The sequence below is a fragment of the Gossypium hirsutum genome, chromosome A02, assembly GCF_007990345.1.
Source record: "Gossypium hirsutum isolate 1008001.06 chromosome A02, Gossypium_hirsutum_v2.1, whole genome shotgun sequence".
Taxonomy (NCBI): Eukaryota; Viridiplantae; Streptophyta; class Magnoliopsida; order Malvales; family Malvaceae; genus Gossypium; species Gossypium hirsutum.
In genome coordinates, this window is record NC_053425.1 from 100,907,902 (window position 1) to 100,930,042 (window position 22,141).

The 22,141-nt window shown below is 33.5% G+C and overlaps 1 protein-coding gene across 20 annotated transcripts; it reads left to right on the forward strand.

Annotated features, from left to right (window-relative positions):
- Window positions 1–758: 758 nt before the first annotated feature.
- Window positions 759–5,944, forward strand: LOC107924932 (uncharacterized). 20 transcript variants are annotated; one of them, XR_005905903.1, is made up of 9 exons: window positions 759–950; window positions 1,099–1,342; window positions 1,801–1,957; window positions 2,052–2,258; window positions 2,403–2,480; window positions 2,560–2,736; window positions 3,613–4,565; window positions 5,037–5,117; window positions 5,646–5,944. XR_005905903.1 is itself a non-coding variant. In XM_041082337.1 (4 exons), the coding sequence occupies exons 1-4, from the start codon at window positions 3,607–3,609 to the stop codon at window positions 5,710–5,712; spliced, it is 312 nt and encodes a 103-aa protein (XP_040938271.1). In that variant the 5' UTR covers window positions 2,755–3,606; the 3' UTR covers window positions 5,713–5,944. The 20 variants fall into 20 exon arrangements, 1 of the variants encoding a protein (XP_040938271.1); XR_005905899.1 differs by having other exon boundaries at window positions 4,486–4,565; XR_005905901.1 differs by having other exon boundaries at window positions 821–950; window positions 1,137–1,342; window positions 4,486–4,565.
- The last annotated feature ends 16,197 nt before the right edge of the window (window positions 5,945–22,141 follow it).

Genomic DNA, 22,141 nt, shown 5'->3' on the forward strand with positions numbered 1-22,141 from the left:
TTTATATATTAATAAGGTGTTATATTGTTTAACGGATTGAAGGGATTTGTGAAAAACATTTTAAATGATAAGTTTACCTTTAAATTTTATTAATAGTTTTTTGTTTATACTATTTTAATATTTATCTATATTGATTAATTAAAAATATATTTATTTATACGAACGAAAATTCTCTACACTCATTTGTGTCTCCACGTTTTTTAATTGTAACTCATTTTCTTTTTAAAATATATATTTGTGTCTTCACGTTTTTTCATTTTTTTTACACAATTATTGATATAACATCATTTTATATTTATATATTGCATGGATACATAAATATTGATATTTATTCAATATAAAAATATATTGATGTATTTATTTTTTTAAATGTGTATGATTAAATCAAAATTAAAGTTTTAACTATACATTTAAACCACAATTAGAATTTCACGTCTACAATTACACATTAAACCACTACAGCAAAACATGGAAAATCAAAATCCCTAATTTTTTGTTAAAAATAAAAAAATTAAAATTAAGCAATAGTGGCGTTTTTAGACAAAACGCCACAAAAATAAAAATAAAAGTTAAGCAATAGTGGCATTTTTAGACAAAACGCCACAAAAATATGTTAAAAATTTTGAAAGAAAAAGAATAGAAAAAAATATGTTAAAAATAAAAAAAAAATTAAAATTAAGCAATAGTGACGTTTTTAGACAAAACGCCACAAAAATTTGAACTATACCGTGAAAAGTTAAGCTATACTGGCGTTTTTAATGGAAACGCCGCAAACAGGGAAAATCAAAATCCCCAATTTTTTGTTACCCGCTCGTTACTTCCTCTTTTTCTGCGTTTTCGCTTATTATTTAACAGGACTCTCATTCTCTCCTCAACCTTTTATCAAAGGACAGTCATCTAAATGGAAATTGAAGCCGAAAGCTCGTTGAAATCCCTTACCAACTACCAAGGTTATTTTCTTAAGATTCAGCGATTTGAAGTGTTTTAACTCGAAATTAAAGTTTGATAGAAAACCTCAAAAGCTAGGAAACATAAAGAAATATTCTTAAGATTCAGCAATTTTGGGTAGTTCTATTGACAAGCTTTTCTGATTTTCAGCTTTGATTTTTCTTTCTTTTTTGTCTCTGGGATTTGAGAGTTGTGAAGGTTGAGGTCTTGAGTGATGGCATTACAAGAGAAGTTAGATAGATTTAAACAGCAGCAGGAGAAGTGTCAGTCGATGCTCTCCAACATTTCAGCAAAATCAGCATTTTCTAGGTCCACTCCAAAACCTGCACTTGCAGCCGCCGCTCCCTTTCCCAGTGCAAGACCTTTGAAGTAGAACAATTAGTCTTCAACAACGGTATATATGTGTCTGTTCTCTTGCTTATTTGTTCCCCCCAAGGTTCTACTGTATGTTTTCTTTGAATTTCATGCGATTCTATTTGTATTCAATTATGGGTCCTTTTAAGTAATGTAGTCTACGTGATAAATTGAGTACTTTCTATTTGTCCTTTGAAGCAGAACAATTAGTCTCCATAAAACCTGTCAATAAAGATGTCAGTAAAGACATCTGAACCAATGCAAATTTGAGGTTAAACTGTTTGGTATGTTCTTTTAATAAAGATGTTGAGTTTGAATAAGTGTGATGATAAATAGTTGAAATGGTATTGTCCCAGAGTTAAACTATAAAAGTTTAAATGTTATAGTTAAAATAGATAAATGTGAAGACTCTTGAACCCTAGCCTAATCAAAACTTGCTCTCATGAGTTCATATCAATAGTTCTTTCTAGATTGTCATGCTTGGTAGGAATTTTATAGGCACTTGAAAAAGAGGCTTGCTACTGTATTTGAGCAACAGCGAGCTGAAAGAATCTGTAAGGAAATAGAGGAGCAGGAGTTTGAAGAAGCACAGACGTTTCTACAGGAAACTGAAAAGCATTTGAAAAGAGGGAAAAGGAAGCCAATTTTAGATAGGGTGAACACCCATTTATTTTCATTAAGTTTTCGACTCCTATAAGCTGTTCTTTATTTTTATTTTTTATTTGAGTTCTGACTATGCATGTGTCCAGGAGAAATTAACAAAGCAAACCTTGCTTGAGCAAACGATGAGTGAGCAGCTAAAGGAGAGGCAGGAACAGGAGAAGAGACTACAAAAGGTTGCGAAAACAATGAACCATATGGAAAGAGCTAAGAGAGAGGAAGCAGCACCTTTGATTGAAGCAGCTTTTCAACGACGACTGCTAGAAGAGAAGGTGCTTCATGAACGTGAACAACAGGTAAAATTTTAATTCCTTGTTTTGCAGTTGAAAGAAGTACTTTGTTTTTAGTGCTTCTCTTTCCAGGTCTTGTAACATATGACCTTTCATGTTTTATAAACATATCAAAGACTTTGATTTGTTATCTTAAGTCTGCCTCAACAGATGTTCTATCTTCATCTGCATTTCCATATCTTGAAGGGAAGAGCAGCGTTTATATGTCGCAGTCTTTCTTCATGAGAGGTTCTGTTTTGTTTTGTATTTTTGCCATTGTCTACCTTTTTGATATAATCATTCGTAATTCTGTTTTTCTATGTTGTAGCTGGAAGTTGAGTTGAGTAGGCAGCATCATGATGGGGACTTGAAAGAGAAGAATAGGTTGGCACGCATGTTAGAAAATTATTCAGGCCTGGAAGCAGGAAAGGGATATCAAGAGGAAGAAAATATTCTATGTGAGGTCTGAAGAGGAGAGAATAAGAAGAAGCACGCAAACGTGAAGGTATGTAATTTTATATACTCATTTGATTATTTTTTTAATAATTACTTGACCTGAAATTATACTCTGATTTTGAACTACCTCAGGATTATAATTATTAAATAATATTGAAAATTAAAATATAATTTTATTAATATTTCAAAATATAAGCATCTAAAAGTCGTCACTAAGAAATATCTATTTTTTTTGAAAAATGTATTAACAACAATATCCTCAGGTGTTTTCCAAACTACATGTTAATGTTATCAAGAGTATCCAATATTTATTTGTCACAAAATCTCCATATAAATTTGGTATAATATAATCATAAATTTTTTGCTATAAATACAACACTGAGTTTTATTTTAACCACTAAATTAAAAACATATATAATTTTATCACTGAACTATACAAAATTTTTTATTTAAGTTACTAGATTGTTAAGTTTTTTTTTTTAAAGTTCTGCCATTAAGCTTCAAGTAATAATTCAATGATTGGTATAGTAAATCAATATTCATTGATAGGTAAAAGAACATACTTTAAATCTAAGTCAATTTAACAGTCAATATTGGATATCAGTGAAAAAAGTTGTTTAAACTTTAGTTCGTAAATTCGTGACATCAAAAACTATTTCATGAAAAAAATGAACTGTAAAAGACAAAAGGGAAAGAGAGTTTTGGGCTGAAATAGTCATGTATTGGCCACATCCATCTAACTTGGGGACATGAATTGCTTAGTTTTGGGCCGATTGCATGGTAACATGGTAACATTTGAAATTCAATCTTTGAAAACTTTGCACCAGCTTTCCTAACCATATGATGACTTTTAGTAATGAATTACCAATGAATATTCGTGGAAGACATTGAGTATGCAATTAGTTATATTATTACTTTAATGCAGGCTGCAGAACAGGATTATGAGAAGGAAAAACTTAACAAAAGGATTGCTAAATTATCTGGTGGTGTGGCAGTGATACAGATAACCATTAGTTAGTTGAAGGGACATTCTATGTAGTTTGTCCATATGGAATTTGTTTTAAGAAATTTTATATTATTTCTATCCAATTTTTGATGTGATATTCTTTTGAAAATTTAAAGGTTGGAGCTCAAACTGATTTTATGATATTGCATGTTGAATTTTATGATTTTTGGGACATGAAAGATGCGGTTCGACTTTGAAAAAAATTAATGAGTAAAAGCCAGATTAAATCTCATGATTTTACATTGTTTATGCTGTTTAAACAGCCTGGTAAGGACAAGTTTTCCAGCATTTGTAGAAGAGTCTAGTATGTCTTATGTTGTTCAAATTCGAATAGATTGAATAGAGTTCGTTTTGATTAATGGCTGCATTATACTGTCTGATTCTTGGACACATTAAATGTGTTTTGGCATGGATAATTTCTAGGTTTATTAAGGTCCAAATGTAGATATAATGATTGTGAAATCAACTATTTAAATTTAGTGATGTGCCATGTTAAAGATTGTAAATTTTAGACAAAATTATGGTAAAGTCAGCATGTTGAAGCCACAAATTATTTGATTTATGCTGATTGAAATAGTTTGTGTATGGGGAGTTATTTATGCATACAAACTTTATTTCAAGACATATAATTAAAGCAAATACATATAATTATATACATAATCAAATTTTAAAATATTTCTTTTAACTTATTGTAAATATTTTTAAGGAAAACAATGTTCTAATATAATCTGCTAGTTTTAGTGTAAAGCAATTTTATTTTAATTTGTTTCATTTCTTTTTTATGTGGTGTAGGGGGTATGTTGGAATTCACAGTTCGGGATTCAGAGACTTTCTACTGAAACCGGAGCTGTTTCGATCTATTGTGGATTCTGGTTTTGAACATCCTTCCGAATAATACCGTTGAATAACTGATATAATGTTTTAATTTGTTTCATTTCTTTGCTACTTGTTTTTAGCTTTGCTGCTATTTATCATCTTTTTTTTCTTTTTTAAATTCTTGTATTTGCTCTAGTTTTGTTGCGTGATTGTTTGTCTATTTTGTGTTTTTTTGTTGTTAGTTTTGTGTTATAATTTGTTCCAAAGTTAGATTTCAAATCTTTAGATTTATAATTAGGGCTTATTGGAACTGGTATTTTTAGTCAAAGCTAATTGTTCATCAGACCCTGATATTGCCTTTTGTGCTTGTAATTTTAGATACTAGAAGTAAAGAATAATTTCTATATAACGTTAAACAACAGGAGGTAAAATATAGTTTGGGGTGGAATTGAGCAAAGGCTTCAAAACTGTGATTTTGAGTTGAGTTTATGTTTACTCCTTGATTGTACTGATAATAAATTTGTCAGGGAATCTTATGCATTGGCTTTCTCAAATGTTCTCGCCAGCAAAAGGAAATTACAAGGGAACAAGCAGTTCAAGATCTGGAGGTAAGCTATGAGAGTTGTTCAAAGTTGGCCTTTTGGTCTACATCTTGCCTTGATGATTTCTTATTTATGTATTCTTTTGTTTGATCAATTGGAGGTCTAGTCATACTCTGAATGCTTCTTTTTTTATATTCAAATCTCTCCTACCACATTATAATCAAGTGTTCTTAAGTTGACAAATATACTGTAAGAACCCATTCTTGTCGTGCGTTACAAGTGATTGTTGTTAAGATATTGAACCCATAACCTTTCAAGAGTCTTGAACAGTTCATTTTAAGGATATTTTCTAACATTTAATACATTGCTTACTTTAACTGAATTCAAGAAAAAAGTGATGCATAAATTACACGGCATTGGTTAACATTTCTCTTAAGAAATTTATCAATAAACACCTTAACATGATAAGAATATTGGAGATTTTGCAATATGGTATTGATTTGTAGGGTATTTCAAGCCAATATTGTGAAAGTATCACAGCTGTGAACTAATTTTCTCATCAAATACCATAATCTCATGGACATTTATATGCAGGAAATGGAGAGAAGAAGAGAAGAACTTGAACAATTGCTATTGGCAGAAAGGGTATGAGAGAATGTAGGTGATTAAGTCAAATGGAGAAAGGGACATTATGTCCTTCTTGTGTGCAAGTGTTTTCTCCTTGAGACAGGCAAGGAACCTGACATCAAGAATGGTTCAACTTAAAGATGCTTCCTTGTACTCATTCTCATCCTCTTTATATTTTTCGATGCTTTCTTCAAGTAGGATACTAAGAATTTCCTGTACTATTCTTTCTGATTGCTTATAAAATAGTTTGCTCATTAGAAGTTTCATTTTCTCTCGTCTTTTATTTATTTGTGTAAATCATTTTTCATTGTTTAGTGACACAACGAATCTTTGAACATAATTTCTGTTGAGTTACATATAAATGATTTTTTAAAAATTGTGTATAGTTTAAAGTTCAAATTTCAAAAATAAAACATAATATAATATTTATCATAGAAAATAAATATTATTTAATTAAAATATATTTTTTAAAGTTTATATTTTTTAGCGGCATTTGTCAAAAAAGCGTCACTAAAAGTCTGTTATATAGTTTAGAAAAAGCGCCGCTAAAGGTCATGGTCTTTAGCGGCGTTTTCAAGAAAAGTGCCGCTAAAAGTCATGACCTTTTAGCGGTGTTTGTGGGAAAAGCGTCGCTAAAAGTCATGACATTTAGCGGCGTTTTTTCAAATAAACGCTGCAGACTTTAGCGGCGTTAGCAAAAACGGCGTTTTTTGTGGCGCTTGTAAAAACGTCGCAAATAGTTTTAGCGGCACTTAAAAACGCGGCTAAAGGCCTAAAAAAACGCCGCTAAAAGTCAGTTTTGCTGTAGTGAGGGTCGGAGATCAGGAAAACTCATGCACCCAAATATACGCAGGAATGAGTAGGTGGGTCGAACATGAAATAATTTTTCATAGGGTGAGACATGGTTAAGGGAAGAGGAAGGCAACCTATTGATCAAGAAGACAGCACTATTGAAAGCATCATTCCAGTATGTCAAAGGCATTGCTGCATGAGCCAACATAGAAAGTCCATGTTAAACTATAGCATAGAAGAGCTAAAGAAAACAACAATGATCAAAAGTATACATCATTTTCTATATCTGACTTCTGAATACAACAGTTATTTAATAGAGAATAGTAGCCAACTGCAGCAACAGTTAACTGCTAACAGACTTAACAGACTATAACAATCTAACTTAGTAGTTATACTAACAATGTAACTCAACTACTCCTACTAATACAATCTTGAAAACATGAAAATTTAACTTCTACACAAATTGATTTGTATCAATCAGCACTTAAATATATCAACTAAAAATGGTTTACACCTAACGTAACATGTGCAACATGTACCAAAAATATAACCATGCAACCCATGGATCTTCAATCTGCCTGTAGCTTCACAATTCGCTGTATAGTGCACAACTTAGGCATCAGTGAGCTTATTCTTACTTATTCTTAAAGTCTGAACTGTTTGCCATATATTATTCGCCAAATGTACTTGTCACTACATGGTTTGCCATCTCACAACAATTGCATTATATTTTGCGTGGAGCATTCTTGATGAATTTGAGATCTAATCCTTCACACTTCGCAAATCAATGCATGGTCTGATATCCTAAAGTTAGTTAAGAAGCTCCTTATTTTCAAAAGTTACTAAAGTATGTCTCGCGTCCTTATTCATACTACATTTTTATCATCAGCATAGATTTCTGTAGTGCAAGTACAAATTAATATTTATTTATGTTAAAGTTTGGCTGCATCTTTTGTTAATAAAAATCAAAGGTGGCATCATGGCATGTAAATTTCCAGTAAGATATCAAACACCATTAGTAAAACCATAAACTGAAATGACACTGTTTATTTTATTAAAACCCAATAACTGTAGGAAGGATATTCCCTAAAATCGTGACATGGTGAAAAGCGAAAGCATGAAAAGTTTCCACCAAGTCTAGGCACTTAGACAACTTAGAAAACCTCAAACAACCCATGACAGAACTGCAAGGAACTCCATAGACAAGAGTTATATATGCTTTTCCTCTTAAAGTTAACTCAAGGATAGAGTTGAAGTGAATGGAATATAAGATGTTTGGAGGCCAGTTAGGATTAAATGGTACAAAATACTTTATATTTCATCATATCTCATAAATGTAATCGATAAGAAAACTTTATAATGTAAGATTGAAAATACTGTGACCTTTCTTTTAAACACAGAAAAAACTTGTCAAGATGCCTGCAAAGTGTTCTAAATATGCAAACCACTCAGAGGCTATGAGCAATATCAGTCATTTAGTGTTCTGTAACACATTACTGAGTTAACAATTCCAGTTTCAATTCTAAAACTAAACTAATCTGAATGATGTTGCCAAAAGTAGGTAGCATCAACGAGAAACCAACATTTCTCTTATATTCTCAGACTTCATCCGACAAGCCAGGTATGAAAGCATCAGTAATAAGGACAAGTGAAAGCTATCACATGATTAACAACAATATCAATGTAATTAAATCCAGATATAACATCATGATTTTGATAGGTGTAAACAATATAAAAAAATTTCAAATAAGAATAATTCATTTTCTAGCTTTTTTCCACATAAAAACCAAGTTGCATATGGAGGAGTAATTCTTTGAACTCAAATTGCACATAAAATCTAAAAGCAGTCTAACCAAAACAGAAAGGTTATATAAATCGAAATTATCCAAGTCTTGATTAAAAGATGCAACATTACCAGTATCTACTCCACTGATGAATATTAAGCATGTCCTCGGTTTCACTCTACTCCTCCAATAACCCTTCACTCGCATACTTACTTAAAAGATCTATCTTCTTCCTTTCCACAACCATTCTTTGAATCTCCTTCTTATTGGTGTTTGAGAGCAAGGAACAATCAAAGTTCAGCAAGTAGCAAGGCTCGATACTTGCAAAAGAAACAAGCAAATTTAAAACAGAATTTTGAAATAAGTAAGGAACAATGAAGAGTTTCTTGGATGAAAAATGATGAACATTTTCATTAAACTGAACAATGGAAAAATGCCAATACATAAAACAAGCATTGTGCTTGTCAAAATCAGTATAAGGTCAACTAATCTATACCAACTACCACTAATACATTAGAACTTGAAAGCTAAGCTTGTACACATGAACAAAGCTGGTTAACAGCTCAATCACATTAAAAAAAATACATCAACTTCAACCTAGCATGGTTCAAAATGAACTAAGTTTCATTACATCAATAAAAAAAGAACAAAATGAACTTAGATTGGCTGCTGCACTTGCTTCGGTAGTTTCTTGCATGGCTCAGGCTTGCTGACCTGCTTCCTTACTGCTTCTGGTGCCATATGCTGACCAACATTCAACACTCCTTGATAAACTGTAATTTATACATATTTTTATCTCATGCTTAACACATTTATGGATAATTTCTCCTTAGATTTGGTGAATTCGATGCTCCTAATTCTTTAATTTCATGTTTTATACTTAGGTGAGCACAGGAGAGTAAAAAGAACAAGAAACGGGCCTAAAACGGAGAAAATTAACCCACATGAAAAATCAACACGACCTGGACTTCCTCACATGGGCGTGTCATACGGTCATGTCTCTTTGGCAGGATCGAAGCATGACTTACACGAGTAGACTACACACCTGTGCCTATTCAACAGCCTTGACCACGGGTTAGAGTAATCACACACAGGCGTGTCCCTGCTGAGCCCAAGTATAACCTTATTCAGAAAAGACCAATTTTGAAGGCTCTTAGGTATTCTAAAGCCTATTTAAACACCTAAGGAGGCACTTAGGAGGAGAGACGCAGAGTAGGAGGCAATGAATTACTCAAGGGAAGCTGATTGGTCTATCTCAGAAGCCGGATTCATCATCAAGATTGAAGATCTCCCTTCAATTTCCATTCAGGGGTTTTGGGTTTTCTTTATGTTTTGTATTCATTAGTCTTCTGAGATTTTTTCTTCTATAATTATGAAATAAACCCCCTAAATACCTAAGGGGAATGAAACCTAAGACGGATCTTGTTATTATTATCTGAATTGTATGATAAATATTTGACTTGTTCTTAATTATGTGTTCTTAATTCTTGTTTTAATATTCTAGGATATTGTTTCGAGTTAATACTCTTATTCAGAGGAGGAATAGACCCTATCTAAAAGTAAATTTGTCATAATTAAGCGGAGTTGATTGCACGCCTAGAGATAGGGTGACAAGATTTTGCTGGATTAGGGTAAAACCTAATAAGGGGATCCATAGATCAAATTAATGCAATACTAGGTGTTAATTAGAAAGAGATTTCAATTAATCAACCTAGGGTTAGACGTTATTAATCTTGAGAGAGATAATAATATAACTTAGGGATTTCTATAGATCAAGTCAAATGAATAAATCGTCTGATTCAGAGTCAAATAACAAGTGAAGTCTAGGTGGATTTTTCCTTGGGTATTGTCTTAATCAATCGAATTTTCCCAAAAGTTTTTCCACAATTTCTCTTTGTGCACTCTTAGTTTAGTTATTTAATATATATAAACCAATCCCTTATTTTTTAGGCTAGATAATAAAAATAATGTAATTACTAGTACTCTTGGTTCCTTTGGGTTCGATAATTCGGTCTTGCTAAAGCTATACTACTGTTCAATAGGTTCATTTGTCTTTATCGTGATAATAGTTAGTTTCAAGAACGCTTAATTATAAATTTTTAAAACCTGTCGCGAATATCATGTATCACTCCTCATTAGTTAGCATGTTGCAAACTCCCATTTGCTTTCTTAGTTTGATAAATTTTGACACACTAAGGGCTTTAGTCAGAATGTCAGTAATTTGCTCTTCAGAATTGCAATGAACCAGTTTTACCTCCTGTGCTTGCTCCATTTCTCTTACAACATGAAGCTTGATGCTAAAATGCTTTGTTCTACCATGAAAAACTGGATTCTTTGCAATTGCAACAGCGGATTGATTGTCACACATGATCCCTGTTGGTTCCTCTTGATGTAAATTCAGGTCTGCTAATATCTTCTTTAGCCATATGGCTTGATTCACAGCCCCAGCAGCTACTACATATTCAGCTTCAGTAGTTGACTAAGCAACTACATTTTGCTTCTTCAAACTCCAACAAAAGACAGCTAAACTAATGGTGAAAACATACCCTGAAGTACTCTTCATGTCATCAATCGAACGTGCCCAGTCACTGTGTGTGTATCCAACTAATCTTAGCTTATCAGCTTTGCCATAAAATATTTCATGGTTCAATGTACCCTTGATGTATCTAAGCACTTGTTTAGCAGCTTGGAAGTGCTTCTCGTTGCAATAATGCATGAACCTTGAAAGCAAATTGACAGCAAACATAATGTCTGGCCTAGTGGTAATCAAATACAACAAACAACCAACTAGGCTCCTATAGACAGATTCACAAACCTGTTCAAAACTCCATTGGCTTGATAATTTTTCTCCAATAGCAATAGGTGTGCTTGTTGCCTTGTAATTTTCATTGAAAACTTGGTCAGGATTTTGAAGGCAAAAGCTTTTTGACTTAGGAAGATCCCTCTTTGACTTTGGTTCACTTCCATGCCAAGAAAATAAGTCAGTCTCCCAAGATCAGACATCTTAAACATTTTTTGCATCATTGCTTTGAAATCTGCCAATATAGCTTGGTCTCCTCCTGTAACAAGCAAATTATCCATATACACAGATACAATAAGTTGTGTTTTATCATTTTCTTTCTTGACATACAAAGTAGGCTCATTGAGGCTTCTTTGGAATCCCAAATTGAGTAGGTAGCTGTCGATTCTGCTATACCAGGCCCTTGGTTCCTATTTCAAGCCATACAAGGCTTTCTTGAGCCTGTAGACCATGTCTTCCTTGTCTGGCACTTTAAAGCTTTGAGGTTGCTCCACATAGATCTCTTCTTCAAGAAAACCATTGAGAAATGCTAACTTTACATCGAGCAGGTGAATTTTCCACTCCATCGGAGCTGCCAAGGCAATCAACAGCCTGATGGTATCTAGCCTGGCCACTGGTGCAAATGTCTCTAGGTAGTCCAAACCATACTTCTGGCTAAACCCCTTCACAACTAGCCTTGCTTTAAGTTTTTTCAAGCTCCCATCAGCATTATGCTTGGCTTGATAGACCCATTTTAGCCTAATGACCTTTCTGTTGGCTGGTCTTGCAACTAACTCCCATGTCTGGTTCTTCTCAATCATGGCAATCTCATCAGCCATTGCTTGTTTCCATCCTTGATGTGCCTCAGCCTCTTCAAAACTGCTAGGTTCAACTGTAGCCACATGTGCTCTTTCATAAATTTCAGCCAATGGTTTAGTACCCCTGACTGGTTCATTATTGTAGCGACGTAAAAAAAAATTCTCTTTCGGTTGGTCGCTAATTGGGGCGATTTATTAAACATTTGAAAACCAACTTTCGATTTTATTAACAAAGGGAGTCGCCACCGATCCTTTTTTGTAGGTGTGATCGGACACCTAATAAAATTATTTTAAAACAAAAAGAAGGCCAAATTTAGGTCTACGTGAAAGTCCAGAGAAAAATTAGGGTTCGGGAGTCAGTTACGCGCGAGGAAGGTATTAGCACCCTCGCGACGCCCAAATTGGTATCTCATAAACATGTGTTGACTTGATTTTCAAAAATACGAATTCAATTTGACATTTACTCGTGATCCAAATGAAAAATGAGAATTTTTAGTTTTCGATTTTTTTATTAGAAAGGGTGTCCCGTTTTTTAACACAAGTTGACAAATTTCACCCAACATAGCGATGAAATCGATGGCTTAATACTAAATCGGTACATTGTCTTATTTTTGAAATTAATTAAAACATGAGAAAAAATATTCCTAAAGTGAGAAATTAAAAATAGATAAAGGACGCAAAAAAAAAATGATATCATTAATGAAAAATATTAACATGGAATACTAGAATATTAGAATAACAATAATAATGATATTTACAAAATAAAAACAATCATGTACTAATAATAAAATAGGAAAAATGATATATTTGGTAATAATAATATAAAATAATAATATGTACATAAAAATACATATATATATGCATATAATAAAAGTATGTAATAATAATAATAATAATATCTACAATAAAAGAAAATATTAGGAAACGTACATAAAAAATATATACATAAAAAATTTACAACAATAATATAAAATAATGATATGTACAAATATATATATACATATGTACATAAAATATACACTAATATAATAATAGTTATAATAATACTAGCAATAGTAATAATTTGTAATAATAATATATACACAATATGGTATTTAAAATATATATATGTATATATAATAGTATTTAAGAATATATACATATGAAATATATAACTAATGGCATTAAAAAATATATACATAATATATATAAAATACATAAAAAAAATTATTAACACACTACATAAGTAAATGAAATATAATAATAATACTAAAATAATTAATTTAAATAGTAAAGTAACTAAAAGAATTAAATTGAACTAAAAACAAAATATTTGGGGCAAAATTGAAATAAAAATAAAAGGAAAGGACTATATTGAACATGCATAAAATTGTGGGGGACCAAAAACACAATTAATCCTCCCCTCAAAACATAACATAGCAAGAGGGACTAAATCGCAAAGCGCTACATACTTTAAGGCCAGTTTTTGACAAAAAAAATCATTTTGAAGAGAGAAAGAAAAAAAAGGGGAGAAAGAAGAGAGAAGGGAGGGGGGAAAGGAAATCCGGCCAAGGGGGCGGTCACCGGTCGATCGTCGGCCGCCGCCCGTCGCCGGCCACCGCCCACGGTGGCCGAAAAAGGTAAAATTTTTTTTCTTAACAATATATGTATATATAAAGAAAAAAAAACAACACAAAAAAAGAAAGAAAAAAGATTCGAAAGAAGAGGAAAAAAAGATGCAACCTTTTTATTGATGTTTCTTTTGTGTTCAAAATTTGAAGGGATTTTTGTGTTTGTCTCCTTTTTCAATCTTTGTAAAAATCCCCCCCTTTTACATGATTTTTGAATGGCTTTTTATAGCCATCTTTTACATGATTTTCTATTATTTCTTTTTCTATTTTGTAAGTGGTGGTGGTAGACAATGGATATCAAAAATGGGAGGAAAAATGGGGCAAGTGGGAAAGTGGCTAGGTGGCTAGGGTTTCTTGGTTTTTTTTTGGGGTTAGTTTTTTTGGGGGGGTTAGGTTTTTTTTGGGGGCTTAATGGGCTTTTGAATTGGGTTTAATATTTGGGTTTTGTAATGGGTTTGGGTAGATGTAAATGGGTCATGGGTTAAGGGTTTTAGTGGGTTTAGAGGTTTGGTTGGGTTTTGATGTAATCGGGCCCGAGCAATTTGGGCTTCTATAATTATCAATGTCTATTTCTGGACCATTTTGATCAGCTTCAATCCGATCAGCTATCAATTCTTCAGAATTGGCTTCTGGTTCATTTCTTTCCCAATTCCAGCTTACTTTTTCATCAAAGACTACATCTCTGCTTACTTGGATTCTGTTTGATGAAAGATCTAAGATCCTATACCCTTTCTTGACTAAGCTGTAGCCTACCAGAATACCAAGTTGAGCTCTTTTTGACAGCTTATCCCTCTTTACTGCTAGTGTGTGAGTATGACACAAGCAGCCAAAGACCTTCAAATGAGTCAATGATGGCTTAAATCCAAACCAGGCCTTAAATGGAGTTTTATGTGCCAAAGCCTTGGTTGGGAGACTATTTTGAAGGTACACAGCAGTGTTAACTGCTTCAGCCTATAGGGTTTTAGGCAAATTCTTCTCAAACAATAGGCACCTGGCCATATCCATTAAAATCCTGTTCTTTTTTTTCACTTACCCCATTTTGCTGAGGTGTATAGACATTGGTCAGCTGATGTTTGATGCCGGCATCACTGCAAAGACTTGAAATTGAGCTGAAGTGTACTCATCTCCATTGGCTGATCTAATGGTCTTCAATTTACATCCTGTTTCTATTTCAACTGCAACTTTAAACTTCAAGAACACTTGAGCTACCTCAGATTTGTGCTTCAAAAAGAAAATCCAACAATATCTGGTACAATCATCAATGAAAAGAATGAAGTACCTGTTACCATTGAGTGATTCAATCTTCATGGGGCCACACACATCAGTGTGCACGAGTTGAAGCCTTTTTTAGGCTCTCTAAGCCTTGTTTGAAGGAAATGGCAGTCTAGCCTGCTTTTCTAGCTAGCACACTTCACAGACTTGATCATTTTCAATTGAACCAATGAAATTTTCAGCCAAATCTTCTCTAACCATCTGAGCTATTGATCTGAAGTTTGCATGACCAAGTCTTTGATGCCAAAGCTTGGATTCATCAATAGAAGCTGTATAAGCTGAGTTTAAGGCTTTTTTCCAATCAATAACAAAGCTTTTATCTGTCATGGCTACTATCATGAGCATGGATCCACTTGGATCACTGATTTTACACTTACTGCCTTTGAACACAACTGAATAACCCTTCTCCAGCAATTGAGCTATACTCAACAAGTTTTTGTCAATTTCAGGAACTAACAACACATTTGAGATGAGATTGTTACCTGTGGGAGTCCAAATCAGGATATCTCTTTTGCCTTCAACCTTGATAAAGTGACCATTTCCAACTTTAATTTTGGTTTTGCAGCTTCTGTCCAATGACTTAAAAATGGTAGCATCTGGTGTCATGTGGTTGGTACAGCCACTGTCTATGAGCCACCCATTTGAGACCTTCTCTGGAGCAGTTGAGTAAGAGATTGTAAAGACCTGCTCCTCATGATCACTGCCTTCTTCAGCTACCCGAGCTTCAGCCCTTGGTTGCTGTTGGTTCTGCCTTGGTCTTTCCTTCTCTTTGCAGACCTTTTCAATATGGTCAATCTTTTACAGTATTGGCACTGCACATCTGGCCTAAACCAGCATTTGGCCTCTGGATGACCAGGCTTCTTGCAATGCCTGCATGGTCTATCCCATCTTCTTGGAGAATCTAACTTTGGCTTATCTCTCCAAGTCTTCTTACCTTTATTGACAGAAGAGCTTGAGGCAGTCTTGGTTTTCGCTTGGAAGGTACCTTTTTGGTACTCCTCGAGTCTACTGACTCTTCTCTACTCTTGTACATAGAGAGCATTAATCAACTCTGTTAAAGAGATGCTGGTCAAGTCCCTTGAATCTTCCAGGGATGATATTTTTGCCTCATACCTCTCTGGTAAGTTAGAGATCACTTTTTCCACTACCCTTGCTTCATTGAATTGCTCTTCAAGGAGCCTTATGCTGTTTACAACAGCCATAATTCTGTCTGAGTACTGCTTGACAGTTTCTTCTTCCTTCATTTTCAAGTTCTCAAAGTCCCTTCTCAAGTTCAAAAGTTGTTGTTGCCTTGTTCTCTCAGCCCCTTGAAACTCCTCCTTCAGTCTATTCCAGGCCTGTTTTGGTGTCTCACAGGCCATGATCCTTGTGAAGATCACAACTGAGACATAGTTCTAAATACAAGACATGGCTTTATGCCTCTTGGTCCTTTCATCAGCATGTTGCCTGATCTGAGCCACTATTGGGTTGGCTCTGAGTGGTGCTGGTTCAACATCTGAGTTGACCACTTCCCATAGGTCGAATGCCTACAGGTAGGTACTCATATTGACTATCCAAATATGAAACCCTTGACCATTAAAAACTGGTGGTGCTGCAGGAGAAAAGCCTGATGAAGCCATCGTTTTGAAAGTATGCAATAACAGGTTCACTGAGATTATAGCTCTAGATACCAATTGTTGGTGTTTGAGAGCAAGGAACAATCAAAGTTCAGCAGAAGCTGGAGCAACAAGGCTCGATACTAGCAGAAGAAACAAGCAAATTTAAAACAGAATTTTGAAACAAGTAAGGAACAATGGAGAGTTTCTTGGATGAAAAATGATAAACATTTTCATTAAACTGAACAATGGCAAAATGCCAATACATAAAACCAAGCATTGTTCTTGTCAAAATCAGTATAAGGTCAACTAATCTATACCAACTACCATTAATACATTGGAACTTGAAAACTAAGTTTGTACACATGAACAAAGCTGGTTAACAGCTCAATCACATTAAAAAAAAACATCAACTTCAACCTAGCATGGTTCAAAATGAACTAAGTTTCATTACATCAATCAAAAAAGAACAAAATGAACTTAGATTGGCTGTTGCACTTACTTTGGCAGTTTCTTGCATGGCTTAGGCTTGCTGACCTGCTTCATTGCTGCTTCTGGTGCCACATGCTGACCAACATTCAACACTTTTCATCACGTAACGGCACGTGCACGACAAATTCCCTCTCTTTATCTTTCCTCTCTCTCCTCTCCTCCTCCACCACATCCTCTTCTTCCTCAAACAACACATTCCTTACTTGTTAAACTTAGCTTTTCAACATTTTATTTAGCACAAGGTCTTTTTTTTCTTTGAAATAGCGGTAACCATCTCTTTACTTTGAAACTACTACTGTCCCCGAATAAAATGACAAATGGTGATCAATAATATTAATTGGTTTGAGATTGAAAGTTTTCAACAGAACATTTAATAAAACTGTTATTTCTTTTATTAACTAAACACCTGAATTTAAATAGAAAAAAGAGTTATACCCTAATTTGAAAATAATTCCCTTATTATAATAGAATACTAAAAGATAAAATAAAATATTACTATAATATCTCAAATAATTTATTCTAAGATTTATCTACCTAAATAACTTTAAAACATATCCCAAAATATATGGGTTTCACATATTTCAACACCTTTCCTCAAGTTGGTGCATATATATCAGCTTACAAGAAAATCAAAGCTTGTCTTAGAGAGCCCTTTGGTGAGTATGTCAACAATCTGTTGTTTTGAAGGAACAAATGGCATGCACACTTGACCTTCTTCAATCTTTTCCTTGATAAAATATCTATCAATCTCAACATGTTTAGTTCTGTCATGCTGGACTGGGTTGTGAGCAATACTAATGGCAGCTTTGCTATCACAATACAACTTCATTAGTGAAGTTATTGATTTCCTCAACTTTTCCATAATTCTTTTTAACCATATCATTTTACAAATTCCTTGAGCTATTGGTCACAACTTAGCCTCTATACTACTTCTTGCTACAACATTTTGTTTTTTGCTTCGCCAAGTCACAAGGTTTCCCCAAAAAAATGTACAATATCCTGATGTAGATCTTCTATCTATTATTGAGCCTACCCAGTGTGCATCTGTATAAGCTTCAATTCCTCTTTGTTTGGATTCCTTGAAGAATAAGCCCTTTCCAAGTGAACTCTTCAAGTATCTCAAAATCTGAAACACTGTTTCTTCATGTTCCTCTATTGGAGAATGCATAAATTGACTCACTAAGCTCACTGCAAAAGCTATGTCTGGCCTTGTATGTGATAAGTAAATTAACTTACCGACTAATTTTTGGTACTGCCCTTTATTAACTAATTGACCTTCTTTTTTTTTTCTGAATTTTACATTTAAATCAATTGGTGTGTTAGCTAGGCGGCAACCACTAATCCTAGCCTCTTTTAAAAGATCAATCACATATTTTTTTTAAGAGACCACAAGACCCTTTTTTGATTGAGCAACTTCCATTTTAAGAAAGTATTTCAAAGGACCCAAGTCTTTGATCTTAAACTCTAATGCCAGATGCTCCTTAAGACGTCTTATTTCATCCATATCATCTCCTGTAAGAATGATATCATCGACATAAACTATAATAATTGCTTTTCTACCTCTTTGTGAGTGTCGATAGAATATTGTGTGATCAACTTGCCCTTATGAGTAACCCTGTTTTTTAACAAATTGAGTGAATCGTTCAAACCAAGCTCGAGGAGACTGCTTTAGACTATACAAAGATTTCCTGAGCATTCTTCACATTTAGGAAAGCATTCTTCACATCTAGCTACTGTAAGGACCAATCAAGATTAACAACAATGGATAAAAGAACTCTAACAGAATTTAATTTGGCTATTGGAGCAAATGTTTCAAGATAATTGATCACGTATGTTTGAGTGTACCCTTTAGCCACCAGCCTACCTTTATATCTATCTAAAGAGCTATTCGGTTTGAATTTAGTTGTGAACACCCATTTACAGCCCACAGTTTTTTCTCTGCAGGTAATTCCATTGTTTCCCATGTGCCTATTTTTCAAGAGTGCGCATCTCCTCTAAAATAGCCTTATTCCACTCAGGAACCTGTAAAGCATCTTTCACATCTTTGGGTATTTTCACAGTATCGGGACACGAAACAAAGGCTGAGAATGTTAAAGACAAGGCTTTATAGGACACAACGTTAGACATGGGATATTTGACAACATTTCTAACACCTTTTCTTTTAGTAATTGGAACATCTAAATCAGAAAATTCATTAGTTAGATTATGAGCTTTACTTGGACTTTTAACAAGATCTTGGGAGTCGAATTCTTGGTGATGAATCTGGTGGATTCCACTTTCTTGATTTCGATCTCTTCTTGAGTAAACAATTAACTCCTTTGTTTGTTTTTTATTCTCATGATTAAGCTCTACACATTCATACTCATTTTCATTAACAACATTAACATCATTAATTTCTGTGTTAATCATAAATTCACCTTCCCCATTATTAGAATCCCTATGCTGTATATTCCTAATGTTTTCTTAATCAATTATAGAATCTTCCTTACTATAATTCCCTCCCTGAAGATTAGAATCAAAGTAAGATTGCGTTTCAACAAATGTGACATCCATGGTAACAATAGTCTTACTATCAATTGGATAATAACATTGTAACACTTTTTATTAGAAGCATAGCAAACAAAGATGCATTTTTTTGCTGTAGGATCTAGTTTACCTTGGTTGTGAAGATGAACAAAAACACTACACCCAAAAACTCGAAGGGATAAATCTGTGATCAATTTAGAGTTAGGAAAGTTATCTTTAAAGAGATGAAAATGAGTTCTATAGTTTAGAGTTTTACTAGGCATTCTATTAATAATATATGTAGCTGTTAACAAGGCTTCGCCCTAAAGATAATGTGGTACTTGACTAGTGAACATCAAGGCTCTAGTTACTTCCAAAAGATGTCGGTTTTTTCATTCTGCAATCCTATTTTGTTGTGGTGTATTTGTACAAAAGCTTTAGTGGACTATACGATGTTTGGTTAAGAAATCACCTAATTGGTCACTAAAAAATTTCCCACCATTGTCACTCTGAAGTACTTCTATTCTCACGCCAAATAGTGTTTTCTCCATAGCATAAAAAGACTGAAACACATTTTTAACTTCAGACTTATCTTTTAATAAAAACACCTAACAAATGCGAGTATGCTCATCAATAAACGTGACAAACCAACGTTTTCCTGAAAAAGTTGACTCTCGAAGGCCCCCAAACATCATTATGAATTAACCAAAAATGTTTGAAAGCTTTATATTTTTAAAGTGGGAAGAATGACCGATGATGTTTAGCTAATTCACAAAATTCACAGTGATATGAAGGACTTTTATTTTTAAATAGATCAGGTAACAAATATCTTAAATAGTAAAAATTAGGATGTCCAAGCCTATAATGCCAAATCATAACCTTATCCAAACTAGAAGCATAATTTAAACATAAAGTAGTTGATGGTTGACTTAGATGGTCGTTGTCAAGAAAGTAAATTCCACCAGACTCTTTAGCATTGCCAATCATCTTCGCCGAGACTATGTCTTGAAATTTACACATAGAGGAGTCAAATATAACATGACAATTTGAGGACTATAATAATTTACTGATTGATATGAGATTACAAGCTAGATTTGGCACATGTAAATCATCATGTAAAATCAAGGAAGGTGAAATTTTAATAGTGCCTTTCCCAGCTATTGCCAAGAATGACCCATTTGCTACTTTGATTTTTTTGTTTCCTACACAAGGTGTGTAATTTGAAAAAAGAAAATGACTACTAGTCATGTGATCACTAGTTCTAGAATCAACGATCCACATGTTTGTTTTACAATTCTTAACACTGAAAAAAACAGAAAAATCAGTGCTTGATTGGGTAAAGGGGGAAGAAGGATTATTGGATGAGTTAGGAACAGAAGAATTCATCCAAAATTGTGGTGATTGAAAAAGCTTGTGTAAATGCTCTAATTGTTCCTTAGTGAATGGAAACCCTTCTAGAGAACTTTGGCCCTCATAATTTTCATTTGTTGTTTCAACGGTAAAACCTTTTCCCTTTGTTTGATTGCTAGATCTCTTATCTCCAATGAAGGTTGTTTTAATGATGATGCTACTAGAGATTTAATCTAGCTCAGATGCGATAAAAGTTTTCAAGAGAGCATTTAATAAAACGGTTTTCTCTTTTATTAACTAAACAACTGAATTTAAATAGAGAAAATAGTCATAACTTAATTGAGAAAATAATTTCTTTATTCTAATAAACTACTAAAAGATAAGGAAAATAATTCTCTTATTCTAATAGACTACTAAAAGATAAAATAAAATATTCCTAGAATATCTCAAATGATTTATTCAAATATTCATCTACCTAAATAAGATTAAAATATATCCCAAAATATATGGATTTCACATCTTTCAACAAAGATAACAATACATCATGGAAAATAAAGAATGGATGCAATGTCTAGGGTAGCTTAATTGTAACAAAACAACATAATGAATGCAAAACTTGAACATCACAAATAAATACAGCAAAACCATCTAACCTTAAAACAAATAATATAACCTTATTGTCTTTCATAATTTGGTTTTCCATCACACTGGTTGAGATTATAACTGAATTAAGTGACTGAACTGCAAATATTGACATTTGTAGGTTTTGTGATAGAAAACCACGCTTGTAACTTGTTACTTCTGTTTAACTACGGTCTACGGGTGTATTTGGTTGCATGACGTAACTGTCATTGTCACTAGCTCGCTTCCGCTGAACTTCTTTTTGCTTTTAATATCCCACTGAACCCCTTTAATTCTATGGCATTGGGATCTACGATGAAATTCTATAGCATTTTTCTACCAGACATATTCGTCTACACCCTCACCCGATTCCGAGACTGTCTTCTAGCGGACTAATGCTCTATTTATCTCTCCAAACTTCAAATTTAATCTGTTTTTGTGTGAGGAACTATGTTTGATGAATGTGTTCGGGAAAAATTATATAATCTTCTGCTAGCTAATATTAAATCCTGGCTGGAAAATCTCGTATCCTTTCTTATTAATACTCTGGCACATTATAGTTTATTCACTCACCCAACACTTTCTAGACCTTTCCCGATCAAAACTTCACAGTGGCATTATGGCAGAGTATAAAATATGGTTGTTCCTTCAATTGGCTTTAACACTGTAGACATGAGGAATTATAGACAAGGACAGGGATATCAGAAAGTACACTTTAGATATCAGTTTTGGCTTAATTTCGCTTGTTAACTTAAACATTATAGATAAATTTCTCATTCTTACCAAAACATAAGTTCCTAGATCATAGAATATAAAGAACCCTTTAGTACTTGTACTTGAATGGG

Excerpts from the sequence above, each read along its gene's own strand:
- LOC107924932 (XM_041082337.1), top strand. The coding sequence starts at position 3,607 with ATGCAGGCTGCAGAACAGGATTATGAGAAGGAAAAACTTAACAAAAGG. Across the intron at positions 3,691-4,485 it reads GTGGTGTGGCAGTGATACAG|GGGGTATGTTGGAATTCACA; the intron begins ATAACCATTAGT and ends TATGTGGTGTAG. Across the intron at positions 5,118-5,645 it reads AAGCAGTTCAAGATCTGGAG|GAAATGGAGAGAAGAAGAGA; the intron begins GTAAGCTATGAG and ends ATTTATATGCAG.